We start from the raw sequence: 17,007 nt of genomic DNA on the forward strand, positions 1-17,007 counted from the left end.
GGGTGCTAAAGATAAAATGAGTTGCGTTACAGAATTACACTTCTACAATACCAAAAAAGCCACCTGGAATTTTTTTTTTTTCTTTTTGTGGTGACGGGCACCACAAAGCATGCCATAGCAATATGGATTTTGACATCTGCTCTGGCCTAATTGATTATTGGCACACATGGACTATATTGTAATCTAACGGAACCAAACACTTGGCAAGCTTCCAGTATTTTTACTGCACCACAACAGCCCAAATCCAAAGAGAGATACTTTGAAATCCATGACATTTTACTGATGTACCAGCACTGAAGTTCCTGTGGGAATTTTGTAACATTAACATTAGGCCTTTTTGTCTACCCGCAATCAACCGATAACGTGTAATTAAGCGAAAACAATTTTTCAAATAACTTTTTGAAAGACTTTATCAGTCTACACTGATTTTGTATTTCTCTTTAGTGTGCCTTTAAAGGGAATGCACATTAGCAGAGCATGAGTGAGTTTATCTTTACGGCAAGTTCGAAAACACCCAACTTTGTGGCAGATGACACATGGAAATTGTAACTGGCATCTGCTCTCTGTATCTGCCTAGTGCATCGACAGCACTTCTGCAGGCACTGATAGCTGCAATGTCCACAAGACGGGAGCCAGCTGCATGCGCATCTATATTTGCTGGATGTGCTCTTTACGGGAGCACATTTGGCACAAGGATCTCTGCCATCTTGCGAACCAAGGTCTTGTGGGAAAGCCACACCTCACATTCACAGGAGCCGAGCTCGTTGCAACATAAACCGTTGTGCTCACCCACTTTATCCGGGACGATCGAGCGCCTCTTCATTACAACCTTGCGTGTGTTAGCTGTGGTAGTTGTTTGATTCCTTTTCTGAACGAATAGAAATATTGCATTGGAGGAGTTTGGATATTGCCTAGTGCTAGGATCTTTCATTGCTAAGGCCTGGTGGCGCCATCTGATAAAATGCGTGCTAACCAGCAACCCTGAACAAGCTTAAGATGCAAAAAAAAGGAGGTTTAACATGTAATTGCCCCTCTAAAAAAAGAAAACGAGACAGACTAATCCCAGAAGCAGTATTCTGGAGATCAGTCATGGAAGAAAGTGCCAAACTGGTGCCATGGTAGCTCTACCATCACTAGCTTTGTTTGTCTATGCCTTAGTGGCAGCTTCTTTGCGTTGCACAGTTGCTTTTGGGACTTTTGGGACGTTTGATGAATGGGGGTGCAAGCGGCCAATGGAAAACACTCGCAACACTGGCTCCCTAAATGCACTCATATACAGTAACTCTATGCAGAATCTCTATAACATGTACCAATACTCTGTTTCACACAAAGCAGGCAATGCTATGAAGTCTAGAAATTCTCTCGCTGCTCGCTTTTACGACCAAGAAATGATATGTCAAGTGATAGAACTTATTAGGTGACCTGCCGTGGTTGCTCAGTGGCTATGGTGTTAGGCTGCTGAGCACGAGGTCGCGGGATCGAATCCCGGCCACGGCGGCCGCATTTCGATGGGGGCGAAATGCGAAAACACCCGTGTACTTAGATTTAGGCGCACATGAAAGAACCCCTGGTGGTCGAAATTTCCGGAGTCCTCCACTACGGCATGCCTCATAATCAGAAAGTGGTTTTGGCACGTAAAACCCCATAATTCAATTTTTAACTTATTAGGTATGTGTCATGTAATTCAATGTGAACGAAGCATCATACTTTTTATGTTGCAAAATATAACCTATTTATTATAGGGAGCGTTTCAGAGAGCTGAACCTATTTACCACCCATCGAGTGCAGCGATGTGTTTCTGTGACCGGCGGCCCCGATGCAGCACTTGTGCTCACAATCAAAACATAGTATGTCGCACACCGAAAGCAAAAAGGTGCACAAATAATGCACAATGTGACGTAACCTTCTGTCCACAAGTTGGAGTTGTATAATGTGTGACAGTTACTCAGTAGAAAGCATCCAAGATCAAAAAACTACTGCACTGTAAAATGAGTGGATGAGAATTGCGTGATGCAACACCTACGTAATGCAGTCATGGTCACGTAGCACAGCATTGCCTGTTACGTATGAAGTACATGTAATTTGCAGGCAAACACCTTGCTTTATCAATCAGTTGCAACCTAAGCCAAACTGATAAAAATCAGCATAACAAAGTGGTGCAGAGACTTTCCCAGCAAGCTCAATTATAACCAGTATTGTTGATAATTTGAGCATAACTTAAGTTCAACTATATATCTTCAAGCAATTTTTAAACAAATGCAAAGCATGTGTAAATCAGTAGTAGCATATGCATAGAGGGTTGCAGCATAGAATTTTCTTTAATTGCTGGATTGCTGAACAGAAATCTTTTTTTGGAAATGACATTATCACTTGCGTATTGAAAAGATTTTGCACCAAAAAACAACACACACAAGAAAGACGACAACACCACGGGTGCTCTTTGTGGCGTCGTCATCTTTCTTGTGTGTGTTGTTTTTTGGCGCAAAATCTTTTCACTATGCAAGATCACCAGCTAGCCCAGCAGTTAACTCTTCTAAAGACATTATCACTGTGTGTATAATGTGACAGTGCTCCCATTGTTCGGTCTACATGTTAACAAGCCTGAGGGTGTTAAAATTAAAATGGACACCTCCACTATGTCATTGCTGGTCCAGATTATGTGTACAAAAATGCAGGATAGTGTGCATGTTCAACAGCGGTGAAAAACATGAAGACGTAAACTGAATCACTTGCGTGCAGCCGGCTCCCCCTGTACCACCAAAGAATCCCATGGTAAAACCTCGTCCTCGCAAGCCTGCTGCGACCTTACCCAAGAAGCCAAAGTTGCAGGTAGGAGCTGGGAAGGATGCAGTGGTGTCCGCAGGTCTCTTGTTTTTTGTTTTTCTTTCAAATTGTTCTTATTCACCCTAGACGATTTTAGGCAAGCTGTGGCTTGCTACTGTCTCGGGCAGTTGATGGGAAATCTTGCGGCAGACTTGAAAACATAGTAATATTTAAATGTACAATGTGACAAAGGTACAAAAGTGGTTATCAAGAAGTGCTTTTCTTTTCTGTGTGGCCTTCACATCTTTGTTAATTGTGCTTTGTCATGTGCGGTTTTTGCAACTCATCATTGTCAGTTGGTACGAGTCTACCACTGAAGCTTATAAGATACAGGATTTGTGAAAATGTTTGAATTCCTGCAAGTCTAGTTACATAGCCTCAAATTCTAAATTCCATTCTGTAGTAGTGTTTGTTACCTACGGAGTGATCTACTAAATCAGAATTGTCATGCCTTAGCAGATCAGAAACTAACATTTGTTGTGGAGCCGATGACCAATATACGTTTGTAGCCGACTGTACGCCTTTGTCTCGTTACACTCTACTAGCTTGTCTAGTTAAACCCATAATGTGTTACATTTTTCACCAAGGACAAAGGAAAGTAATTTGGTTGCCTTTCCTTTTTTTTCTGTATATATGTTTTTCTGCACACCTACTTATACCCTCAAAAAAAGAAAAAGAAAGGAATCATAAGTATGAATGCTGCGTTCTTACAAACTGTGCACATGGCACAAAAAATTTTGCAGTGAGATGGGCTCGCTGTGAACCATGACAGTTGTCACAATTGATCGAGAGTGGAGCCCTTTGAAAACTGTGAAGGGCTTGACCGCAATAAATTGACCGCAGGGGACTGGAACGGTCTGCCTGCCAACGCCACTCACCACTCCTATGCACATCAATTCAAGGCTGTTCTCGAATCACTGTTTTGTTAAACTCTGTCCATCTCAAATATAATACTCCATCTCTAGGTCTTTTGAGGTATTATAAATGAAATGAAATAAATAACAGCCGAGAGTAGCTCTAGAGCTGTTACTTGCCACTTACTGGCGTCCAGCTGTGCATTCTCACTGACACCCTGGTCACATGACCACTGCTTCAGGACTCTAATGCAGGATGCATATTAAGTTTGAGCTTCAGCATTCAGAAAGTAATTTTGTTTACAGAGTCTTTAAATGAGTATATTAAGTCAAGTCAGAATAACCTACCGTATTTATTTATGTAAAGCCTGCAATTATTTTTTCAGGGTGCGGGCTGTACGTGATGCAGTCTTATGGCTACTCACTGAAGCCTTAGACTGCCATGCAGAATAACCATAGTGGCCAACTACAAATACATTTACTATCGCCGACCAATCTTTTTTGGGGGGACACAGGTTAATGCTGCAAAAATATCTGTATAATCTGGCAGTCCGAAAAAGACTGATTTCGACAGCAAAATGTTTTTTCTTAGAGCATCAGCTCAGCATAAATTTGTTTACAGACTTTTTGTCAGTGTAGTGCTCCACTAAAGTAAAAAATTTACTTTGAATTTTGTGATGGCTGAAAGCGTGGGTGCATTTTGTGTTCACCCATCACGCAACCCAGTGTGCTTCGCTGGTTGTCAAGTGCAGATACTGCGCACGCGGCTTTGACTCCATGGCACTTAGGTTAGGCTGTGCTGTACAAAATCAGTTTGGAGCTTCACAGGCTTGATGTACCTCGATCTTACCTTGCTCCATCCAGCAACAGCACACACGAACTTGGTAAATGTTTGAGGTAGTTGCCGGCTGATTGCCTACTGACCCAGGTTCTACTTCACTCATGTGGCCATCGGTCCACCCCTTGCATGTGATCTCACACCTGATCGCCGATGCATCTGCAGGAGCAGACGTTTTAATTGCGAACTAGCTGCAACATGTTGCTAGCTGCCACATCTGCCGGCTAGCAACCAGTTGGGCTTAACCAGGGCCGTTTCGTCAGAGTTGGCAACAAAGTTACAGTTTGGTGCTGAGTGTGAGATATATAGTCATGGTGATAATGCCATTGTTGGCAGAACAACTAGGGTCTTCTAGTAGGGGCTTGCGGAAATTAGCACTTTCCTGTCTACTGGCAAATAGGCAGTTTTTGAGTTGTCTAGTAAACAATTTTTTTTACTGCTGCAGCAAATGCTTGATAATACAATGTATGGTATCAAATTGCAGAAGAAGGAATGTGCTTTCTAATGCTATTATATTTAAGCGTACATTCGTTAACAATCCTTTGAAAGAAGTTATTTTAGTAAAGCAATTTCTTACAAAAATAAGAAAACTTTGTAAAAATAGTGATGCTGTTTTGCATGAAAAGAACATAAAGAAATTTCAATATATACATATTGAACAAAAAGGCTATATACAATGTTCCTGCAAATATAAGCTTTCTGTCTTTAGAAGTCCTTTATATACAAAGGAAAATGTTAGTCCTAGTGGTTACCGTGTTCGTGTGGTGGATCTTACGAATTGCTGCGCAGAACTGCGGAGCACAATAATTGTGCTGTGCTGAGGTCCACTCCCGGCCGCCTTTTTGTGCAAAACTACACTCTTTGTGCTTCAACTGGCAAGTAGCCCTGCTAAAAACGATGTTGACACTCTGCAGATAAGAACTGTGAACATTAGAACACGCCAGATATCTTTTGATCTGAGGGCGGCAGTGACGAAATGATTTGTAGTGGAAAACGAAACCTGCCAGTAGATACCCATTGACGTTCCGGGGCCATTTGATGCACTTTCGCCGCCTGACGAATCAAAATCACCTTCAGAGTCTGTGCTGCTACCATCATCAAAACATTCTGGTGCAGACTCGTCGGGATCCGTTGAAATTTCTTGTTTACGAAGGGCATCTGTGCGTGACGTCGGTGCCATGTCGGAAGCTACAAGCGCTTGTCACACCTGGCTAAAAGGCTCTTTAAAAATCCCCCCCACGGCCAAAAAAAAAAATATATAAACACGAAAGTGAAACTATAAAAATTGTTCCTTTTTTATGGGATGGATGGCGCTAGCTGTCCGAAAGTGCCTAGAGTATGGAGAAATTCGAAGTTGAAACCATCGATAATGGGCTATCGATAGGTATAAGTGCAGACAGGAAGGTGTTAATTTACACGTGGGTTTGTGTATGCCGCTTAATAACACCCCTTCTCAAAATTTGCGCACTCCGAAGCATGGGTGTGGGCCTTACACGAGCAAATACAACACTATACACGGTTAAACAATGTAACGAACTGAAATATAACAAAATTCTCTTATAATGAAGTATATAACTTTTTATAATTACTTGCCTATAGAACACCACGTGTTTAGAACCTCAATATAATGCAGTCTGTTATTCGCTATTTCAATATAACGAACTTTCACTGCTGCCACAAAGAACCACCAAGACAATAAAAGGATACTGCCATGGACGCAGTTGGTCAAATGGTTGAATTAAAACCGGTTACTTGCGAACACACCCCTCAAATCATGTGCCACGCAATGAGGAGCGACTGCCGAAGCTTAGCAGTGTGATTTTTGTCATGGAGTCCAAGTGCGATAAGATCCGATTGCCCCCGCACACTGTATGCTTTGGGTGCAAAGAAAAGCGGGTGAGGGTGCGCCAATAACAATGGTGGATGGGGGTTTGATGAGCACTGTCTTCTAACCGCATGGGCAAGGGGAAAGGGGTGAGGGTAGCAGGCTTGCCGTTACGCGATAAAGCACGTGTGTTCTTTCCTGGCGGGGGCGTGGCTGAGGGTATAGGTACAGAGCCCGCATGCCTAGTATTAGAGGCAGTCTGCCAGGTGTGCAAAGACTGGACGAGCTGAGATAGTGTGGCACCATGCGCTGTCTTCCATTACGTTTAGTACTGGCGGTTATGTAACCTAGGGTTTCGGAGACACGAAGTGAGGTGCAGATGAACCATTCGCTCCCTGCTGCCGGTGCTTTTCTTGATAGTGTCACGTGGTAGTGACGGTGAAGAAAGCAGCAAACTGGGAATGGCAAAGCTAGTGTTTTATTGGGCAAACCTGTGCCCCCTACACTCAAAGCACAATGGTAGCGACGAACACCGTCGGCGATTGTCGAAAATCTGATCTGCCGGTCTAGAGCATTGGCTTTTATACATGAGTCATCGAAGGTTCCAGAGTAATTGCTTCCAGTGTAATTTGGGAAGGTTCTACACAATTTGCATCACACATGCAATCAGATTACACAAGCTTTGGTGACAACAGAACCATTGATTAACATTCCAGAAACTTTCGATACATGTGGGCGCATCCTGCACTGAGCAGTAACATTTGTTAGATGGTGAAGAGTGCTCACCCTTAAGAGATAAACAAGTTCACATGTCAGTAGCGTCTCCCAACTGCGAGTGACGCTATCAGCCGCAAGGGAGGAATGGATGTGAAAGCGTGGCTTCACTTCTATGTGACATGATACCATATCTTTCATTGTCGACTCTCAAGTTTAACGAAATTAATTTTTTTCTCATACAGATTGGCTTTTTCCGATTGCCTGATAATTCGGAAAATCTTGTAAATCTTGTAGCTCCTTCTGTGTAAGCAAAATTCATCGGTGTTTGTACTTGTTTGCACAAAAGTTTATATTTCAGTATTACAAAATGTCAATTAGCGAAGCAAATTGACGATCTTAACAACTTTGTTATGTCGAGGTTTATCTGTATTATCTATGCGCTACATTTTTTTGTCATAGGCGAAGTGCGGAAACATTGTGTCAGATGCTAGTTGGTGGAGAAAGGAAAAGAAAGACAATGGACACCCGCTTAGAGCGCAAAGGAATGGCTGATTGAGGAAGACGACAAATATTCTGTTGTGGCTTGAGCAAGCAAAGGTGCAGAATAACAAAAACACTACAATGAATTATAGACTGACACTGTCTCTGACAAAGGAAGAGAAGAAAGGAGATTTGGAACAGGAGGCACGATATGAGCCAGGTTAGCGAGAGGACAGAGATGCTTCATGTTCTGACATCGCACTCGGGCAATGCCTAAGTAGCAGCACCCAAAACCAAAGAGCTTCATCACAATCATCAGTGATTGAACAAGGGACCTCTCAAGTTTGAGTGAACACTTCAACAAGAAGACTTGTCTTCATTAGGGCACCAAAACAAGTTTCCTTGTCAAAAGCCTGACGCTACTATATTATTGCTATTTATTACTTCATGTTTCCATCTTCTTGTGAACCTCTGCCTTCTCTGTATGTATATACATACCATTTGTCATCGTTATGCCATACATCTAGACCAGAAATGCAGACACACAAACACGGGCATGTGTGTTCGGGAGAGAACTTAAAAGCAGAGGTCACCTTAGTGCATTCTTAGTAAGCCCAATTAAGATTCACACGCCTTTCATCATTGACATGGCAAAGGAATGGTCTCAAAACAAAGACTGTAACACACCTCTCAGCTCCAGGCATAGGTCGGCAGAATAAGCAGATACACTCGAACCTCAATAGAATGTAACAGAATGTAATGAAATAATGGATATAACGAAGTAAACAAAATTCCCCTTGAAATCTCCATAGCGATCCATGTATTTAAAACCTCCTTTTCACAAAGTGAAATTGTCCTGCTGATGGATATAACGAACTAGATTTCTCCAAAACCAAAAAATACTCTACTGTAGTGTGCCGAATACATCGCTTTATGCCGGGTTTGGCACTAATTCACCACAGCACTTGAAAACTCCTGCATCCCCGCGTCGAGTACACTGTCGAGCAACACTGGTTTTCCTCACCGCTGTGCATAGCTGTGCACAGGCTATGAATCGCTATCGCACTTCTCCACTGACCTATCTGTTGCGTGTGCCTGCCTGCGTGAGCAGCACCACGCCGCACGGCTGTGCAAAAGATTGGTGCATTCGCTTCTAGAGCGCGGTGCTGCTGGGCCTCACCTTCGAGATCTCCCCAGCGTAATCTTGGGGGTCAAGCGGATTCCTGCGCAAGTCGCACCATTCTGTGTGGCTAAGCGCGGCGGTCCAAAGGATTAGTGCATTCACTCCTCTCTTTCTGTCTGGCGCACCGTGTAGACAGCTGCAGCTGGACCTGGCCTCCGAGATCTCCCCGGTGTGATTTCGGGGGCCACGCCCAAGCTGCGCATTCACTTCTCCCTGCAGCGCATCGTGTGCACTGGCGGCTGGGCGTAGCCTCCTAGATTGCATTGCCACCGGTGCAGTCTTGGAGGTTACGAACCGGCCAAGCCAAGTTTGCTTGCCTCGTCAACATGTGTTGTGTGCTGCTTGGCCGCGAAGAGCAGCACACAACAGGAAACACTTGTATAAAGTCTGTTGGGTCAGGTGCCATGAAGTTGCATGTTGCACATGCTGGAGATTCTTTTGTTGTTTCAATCAAATTTCATTGCATGCGTGGCCGTGTACGTGTGCATGCGTACGTGGCCGTGCTTCTTCTATTCATCTTTACAATTGTGCACGACGTTGGGCATATATTGCAGTACATGGCAATAAAAGATATAACGAAGTAGTGGGTATGACGAAATAATCTCAGCTCACCCTTCAACTTCGATGTAATGACGTTTGAGTTACTCACTCACCAATGTTCTTGCAGGCCATGTACGCTCTCGAACTCACATGCACACACACTCGTCAGCCCTCACTTACTCACACTCATAGTCGGTTCCCTTCACACTTGCCAGCACCCACTCTTGCTCACGCTCGCATCAATTCTCACTCACCGGCACTTGCAATCGGTAACAGTCACTCTTGTTCATACTTATTTCCACTCAATATCTCCATCACACGCTTTCTCACACTCACGTATACGGGCACTCCTGTTCTTTCCACTTACTCACTGGCACTCAGTTCTGTTTATACTTGCATTCACTCACACACTAAACAAAGCTCTCTCTCTCTCTCTCTCACACACACACACACACAAACACACGCAAACACACACACACACACACACACACACACACACACACACACACACACACACACACACACACACACACACACATGAAATAAGTGTGGAGCAAATATGAGTCGGTGTACTTGAGAGTGAGTCTGCCAACCTATGGCTCCAGGGCTTTAGGCTTCATCTGCCCTTGTGCGCCCTTGCCTCACTGCAGAAGGCTGCGTTGTCGGCGCACTCGGCAGCCAAGGACCCAGCAGCTGGCTCAACGGCAGATGCTGCAATCGACGTGGAAGCGGAGTGGGAAGCCCGCTATGGCTGGCGTGTGGAGGAGGCAGTTGCCTCGACAGTGGGCGTGCAGGTGGATGTGGTTCGCAATGTGGTGAACATGCTGACCAATGACTGCACCATTCCATTCATCGCACGCTACCGTCGCGAGCAGACGGGTGGCCTTCAGGCGGATGGGCTGCAAGACATCCAGGACACCTATGCCAGCCTTCTGTGAGCACTCCATTCATCAATACACAAACTTAACGCTCGTTCATGGTCCAACCTAGTCAGTGTGACAGTGAATGCTTTAAGAGGAAGCTTTAGCTCGGGCGCAACTCTGATGGCGCCTATTCAAATACACGTAAAACGCAGAAACATCTTTCTCAGATAATCAGTAGGCCGATTTTAATGAAACTTGTTGCATTTGTAAGAGAAAGTTAATTCTAGTGACTATTGGAAGCGTAATTTCGATTTAGGGCCTTAATTTTCTTAAAGGAATTTTTAAAAATTGGTAAGGTTGAAAAATGGAAGCACGAAGTTTACAAATTCGGAGCTGTGCTCCTAGAACAGATATTGCAGTTCTGTAAACTGCATTCATTATAGCATTCAAAATGGACAAATTTGATATGTCAGTTTTTGTCTACATTGTCTACAAAGTTTTGCAAAAGTCCTACTCACATATTAGTGATAAATTTGAGAGCCATGTGTAATACATCAATTTTGTCCGCTTTAGGTGTACTATTAGATGCAATTTACAGAATTGTTATATCATTTTTCATTGCTGAGTTAGGGAGTCGTAAACTTGATAGTTTTGTTTTCTGATAATTTTTGATATTTATCAATTTCTAATAAAACATGGACAGCTTAATTTGAAAATCTGCTACCAACAGTCACTAGATCTTGACTTTTTTGTTTTAAATGCAACAAACCTCTTCAAATTTGGTGCAGTGGTTGGCGAGAAAGGTTTCTCCTTTGCCATGTATTTATATAGGAGCCCCCGAGCTAAAGCTTCCTCTTCAGTCTGCCGCATCAAATGCGCTCATGAAATGTGTTTGTTTCTACAGTCCAGTGTCACTTAACTGCAACCTATGGGGATGCACGCGTCCCCTGACGTTGCACGCGTCAGACGTCCCCTGACGATCTCCTGTAATCCGGCTTGCTCACGTAGCAGGGTGCCGTTGGCGGTCGGTGTATTTGCAGATTAGTATGAGAGATGGCATGAGTGTTACACTGCTATTGCCACATAACGGCGAAGTTACTCAGGCTCAAAAAGGGAGCGTGTTTCTCTATGGTTTGGGGACGGCTAGCTGCGTCTATGTCTTGCGCAACGTCCTGCAAAAGCTTAGGAGCACGACACTGGAATGGACGAACATGATGGTTCGAATGTGCCACTGTACATGTGTCTGTACACGTGAACAATTAGGCATTTGTGTTCAACATGGGGGCAAACATATTCGCTTGCCATCCGGTCGCGGTGTGTTGGACTTCCTCGATTTGTCATGTGTCCATCAACATGTTCTATTGGTAATAATTTGAATAGTTAGGTTGGTGTATAAAAGGAGCAATAAGTGTCCTTATCCTTGACAAGATAGAGCTTGTCAAAGGTTAGCTTACTTTGGCAAGCCTTGCATGAGGCTATAGAACTGCATTGCTGCTAGCATAAAATGCGCCCCCTGTGTCGGCCAGGGATGGGAGCACTGCAATGGAGTGGTATTCGTGGCTGACAACTTTTGGGGGATATGGTCACCCTCACGAGATTTCGAGTGAGTCGGCACCGGACACATTGACATCTTTTGGCAACAGTTTGACAGATGGCAACAGTTTTCCACGCACACAACAGCGCTTCTTTAGTGACTGCTCTTTCCCCTAAATTCCGTCTCGTCTGGTGCCGCGTTACGCAAAATCTCATGAAATCGTTCGTTTTCCCAAAAGTAGTGTTGTGGGAGTACCGAATAGTATATTTTGAATCGAATATCGAGTCAAATCGAGAAACAAAAGCCGAATATCAAACCGAACATCAGAAAATTTTTCCCCAGATTTAATGCTCACAAATTTTGGGAAAAGAAATACAGGGCTGTACTTGCTCTTGAGTCTCCTAGCATAGCATAAAAAGAATGTAACATGCTATCTGTAATAGTATAGGTACATAGAAATTAAGATATACAGTACGGTATACTTTTATTAAAGATAGCACCAAATTAGTATGCCAGCACTGATTACAGCTCGGTTCATTTTTTATCAATAAAAGTTCTGTTGCATATAATCCGAAGCTTTTTCTCCTCTGAAACCTATGAATTAGGGACACTCTGTTGTACTGAATACCAATGGGGTTCTCAGTTTAATATTGGACTTGTTTGTGTGGCACTCATTTATTAATTGCATAGAAAGTTCTGTTTTCCTGATCTTCTCCAGCATGCAGAAGGGCTATACCAATTTTACGGCAGGTGGGTTACCTTAAGGCCAGTCTGCATGACAAACAAAAAGACCGCACATCACGTGATGTGATTGTGCATTCAAGTGTTTCCTTTAACAGCAGACCACTCTGTACACTCGAATCCCATTAATATAATGAAGTCACATGCAGCACAAAAATATCTTTGTCAGATTCAATATTATAAGCACGCATTCGTTACACACCTATTTCAACAAGAAACTATAGATTTAGTTCGTTATATCGTCTATATAGTTTGTTATAAAGGCTACTCAACAATAGACCATATTCACAGTATCAATCAGGTGATGGAGAAATGTGCGGAATATAACCAACCCTTATAGTATATAGCTTTCATTGATTACGAGAAAGCGTTTGATTCAGTCGAAACCTCAGCAGTCATGGCGGCATTGCGGAATCAGGGTGTAGACGAGCCGTATGTAAAAATACTGAAAGATATCTGTAGCGTCTCCACAGCCACCGTAGTCCTCCATAAAGAAAGCAACAAAATCCCAATCAAGAAAGGCATCAGGCAGGGAGATACGATCTCTCAAATGCTATTCACAGCGCGCCTACAGGAGGCATTCAGAGACCTGGATTGGGAAGAATTGGAGATAAGGGTTAATGGAGAATACCTTAGTAACATGCGATTCGCTGATGATATTGCCTTGCTTAGTAACTCAGTGGACCAGCTGCAATGCATGCTCACTTACCTGGAGAGGCAAAGCCGAAGGGTGGGTCTAAAAATTAATCTGCAGAAAACTAAAGTAATGTTTAACAGTCTCGGGAGTGAACAGCAGTTTACGATAGGTAGCGAAGCAGTGGTAGTGGTAAAGGAATACATCTACTTAGGACAGGTAGTGACCGCGGACCCGGATCATGAGACTGAACTAATCAGAAGAATAAGAATGGGCTGGGGTGCGTTTCCCAGGCACTCTCAGATCATGAACAGCAGGTTGCCATTATCCCTCAAGAGAAAAGTACCTATATAACAGCTGTGTCTTACCAGTACTCACGTACGGGGCACAAACCTGGAGGCTTACGAAAAAGGTTTTACTTAAATTGAGGACGACGCAACGACCTATGGAAAGAAGAATGATAGGTGTAACATTAAGGGATAAGAAAAGAGCTGATTGGTTGAGGGAACAAAGGCGCGTTAATGACATCTTAGTTGAAATCAAGAAAAAGAAATGGGCATGGGCAGGACATGTAATGAGGAGGGAAGATAACCGATGGTCATTAAGGGTTACGGACTGGATTCCAAGGGAAGGGAAGCGTAGCAGGGGGCGGCAGAAAGTTAGGTGGGTGGATGAGATTAAAAAGTTTGCAGGGACAACATGGCCACAATTAGTACATGACCGGGGTAATTGGAGAAGTATAGGAGAGGCCTTTGCCCTGCAGTGGGCGTAACCAGGCTGATGATGATGATCCACCAATTCATTATGCACTGGAAAGTCAATAATGATTAGGGTTGTGCGAATACTAGAATACTTGATTTCGAATCGAATAGTGAATATTTCAATAATTCAATTTGTGAATTCAATATGTAATATTCTATTTCTCGAATATTTAAATTTTTGAATATCCGTACGTTCAGTGAATGACCCGGCCGTGGTTGGTGCCTTGATGTGTGCAGCATTCCCATAGTACACAATCTCTATCGAACAAGGCACAGGGTTCATCCAGGTTGGAGATAATGATTGAAATGATTATTATTGCAACGAGAACAGAGGGAAGTACAACACCAGTGCGTATGGAAAGCATGAGAGCATGTTTGATTAGCCACTGGAAGGTACGCTGATTGCATTGAATGTGTGAGTTCACTCTTCATGCACACAGATTCGCGCAGTTTGGAGCTCTCTGCCCACATGCGAGCACACAGAAAAACTTAGCACGTGTGCTCGCGGTAGTTGTCAGCCGGTCGACAACGGACCCGAATGCCACTTGAATGGCCATCAGTCTAACCCGTACACGGAATTTCGCATCCAATCACTGATGAGCCATACGTAGGAAAATATTAGCGACAAGCCTTTCCGTGACTGTTCGCGGCCCCCATTATCACATCGGCCGGTGGCAAATTTTCATCACGGCCACACCATTAGCCACACTGTCTTAGCCGTTAGGCCTAATCGGAGTGTCGTTGTCAAATGTCGGCGAATAAAGTTACCACTACCTAATAGATGGATATCTGTTGAGAGCGGTGGCACGAGCCACAGAAAGCCGATAAACTGCCTCGCTAACCAAAGCGAGTGCATGGGATGACGGCTGCATGTTCAGTGCCACTGTCAATACCCTTCGGTGGCTTCTCGTTCTGAACGCTGTTGTTAGGTTGTTCGCAGACGTGCAATGGTCTTTTTTTGTACCTTTGAGTGACCCGCCACAAGAACAGCTTTGGATTTACACTGTGGGCTCGAAAATATCGGGACAGCGTGCTGACGCCAGGCTTGATGCGGACAAAAAAAGGGGGGGAGGGGGGTGCTGAGGGGATGTTGCACAAACTTGTTGTGGACTTCCCGATTTGAGAACTCTCTACCGTCGACACTGATCGTTGTTGACACGTGCGGTACCGATGACAGTATGGAGTGATGTCAGATGATGCGATGCATGTTCCCCGCTTTTGTCTGTCGCCTAGATTGGCCTTCTAACGAACTGACGATAACCCACAGAAACCACCTGCCATAAAGATGGAAAAACCCTCCTGTTTTCTGGAAGAAAAGTGGAAAGCAATACTTTCTGAGTGATAAAAGATTGCCATTAAACACGGTATGGCCAACTATTAAACTGAAATCGCCATTGGTATTCGGACAACTTTGCTATTTCTTCAGCTTGAGAGGGAGAAAAAACACTTAATTCTATTTGACATATATATTCCATTGATAAAAAATATTTTCCAGACCTTCGTATACGAACTGAGTTGTTATCTGTGCAGGTGTACTAATTTGGTGTTTCGTTTAACAAGAGGAGGGCATACTACACACCTCGATTCGTAGGCACATAAATTACTGATAGCTAGCAAGATTCTTGTCCAGCAATGTTTTTAGCCTCCCGAGCAGGTGCAGCACTGTGTTCCATGCACAAAATTTGGAAGCATGGAAGTTTGGGTTAAATTTTTTCATATTCGATGCTCGATTCAATAATCAGCCTTTCTTTTTCTTGATTGGATTTGAAATCTACTATTCGTTATTCGCACACCCCTAATAATGGTAGGTCTGATAACACATAGTACATCTAAAACGTTTCACTGATTACAGTGTGTTATCAGCATGGGGGAATAACAAATAGCAGGTATAGTGAATATAATTTCGTGTCGAATTCAACTTTGTTATAGTGACGTTTGACTCTATTCATGTTTGTTAAATCTAGGTTTGACTGTATTACATCTGTGTGGGTGTACGTAAAGTTACAATGCTGCCGACCTCGTGTGTTGTATACTTCGCTCAGCTAAAGAAGTGGGAACAGGGAATATGCAGTGTTGTGTTACCTGAATAGTACTGCTGCCTGCTCGCTGTCTCCTCTGTAGGCAGGTGAAAAAGAAAGCACGCACTATACTGGATACACTGACCAAGGAGAACAAGGGGGACCCTAGTGTGCGCAAGCTCATCATCACGGCAAAAAGCAGCGTTGAGCTTGACCATCTGGTGAGTTCATGCCACAGGCGGCAGGATTACCATCATCATTATCAATGTCGGCCTATTTATGTCTGCTGCGGGGCGAAAGCCTCTCCCAACTATCTCCACTTACCCCTGTCTTGTGCCAGCTGATGCCATCTTACACCTGCAGATATCTTTGTTTCATAACATCGCACCATACATTGCAGCAAAGCTGACTTTTGAAATTGGCTGCCATTGTCCAGCACATTGAATGCAGTCGCATGTATGATCCAAAGCCATGTTAAAATCGAGAAAATATTGCTGAATCAATCAGCGGTGTATTATTGGTGTCTTTTTCTGTATCTTGTTCAGAATTCGACCCCCCGGATGATTTGATCAATTTTGTAAGTCCCGTCGAGGTTGAATTAACAGAAGTCAACTATAGTACAGTCAAACCTACTTATAACAATGTTCAAGTTCTTAGAAAATCCCATGGTTATAATCAAGAATTGTTGTGACTGGGTTGCATGAAAAAAGCAGAGTGGGCAGAGAGAGAGAGAGAGAAACAACTTTATTGAGCCGAGCTCGACATCTTCTTAGACGCCGTCGATGGAAGTGGTTCCCTCTTCACGGGACCCATATGCTTCCCTAGCCGCCTGGCCCCTGGAGATCAGGACGAGCTGGTCTTCCAGGGCGGTGCTGGTTAGCAAGGTCTCCCATCGCTCGGTAAGGGTGGATGAGGCATGGGGTAGGGTAGTGGGGCAGTTAAGAGGTGGGGGGATCGCCTTGATGAAATTGCATACTCCAATGACGTGTTGGAGCGTGCCTAAATGAGTTTTGCAGAAGGTACAATCCTTCTCGTACCTTTCCGGGTACATCTTGTTTTGAAGGTAAGGGTGCGGGAAGGATCCTGCCTGTAATTGCCTGTAGATCACTTGCTGTTCTCTGCTAAGCGATTTGTGAGGATCGGGGTAACGGCGCCTCTCCGTCTTATAATGGTTCGTAATGTCTCTGTAAGTAAAT

The 17,007-nt window shown here is 43.8% G+C and overlaps 1 protein-coding gene across 3 annotated transcripts in view; it reads left to right on the forward strand.

Moving 5' to 3' along the window:
• The window catches only part of LOC135911202 (S1 RNA-binding domain-containing protein 1), a 100,496-nt gene that overhangs the window by 15,118 nt on the left and 68,371 nt on the right, over positions 1–17,007 (forward strand). For all 3 annotated transcript variants that reach the window (XM_065443404.2, XM_065443403.2, XM_065443406.2), the window contains exons 4-6: positions 2,740–2,829; positions 9,911–10,194; positions 15,915–16,032. In XM_065443404.2, the coding sequence (XP_065299476.2) occupies positions 2,740–2,829; positions 9,911–10,194; positions 15,915–16,032 (492 nt within the window). The remainder of the gene's footprint in view (positions 1–2,739; positions 2,830–9,910; positions 10,195–15,914; positions 16,033–17,007) is intronic.

Source organism: Dermacentor albipictus, chromosome 5 (genome assembly GCF_038994185.2).
Source record: "Dermacentor albipictus isolate Rhodes 1998 colony chromosome 5, USDA_Dalb.pri_finalv2, whole genome shotgun sequence".
Lineage (NCBI taxonomy): Eukaryota > Metazoa > Arthropoda > Arachnida > Ixodida > Ixodidae > Dermacentor > Dermacentor albipictus.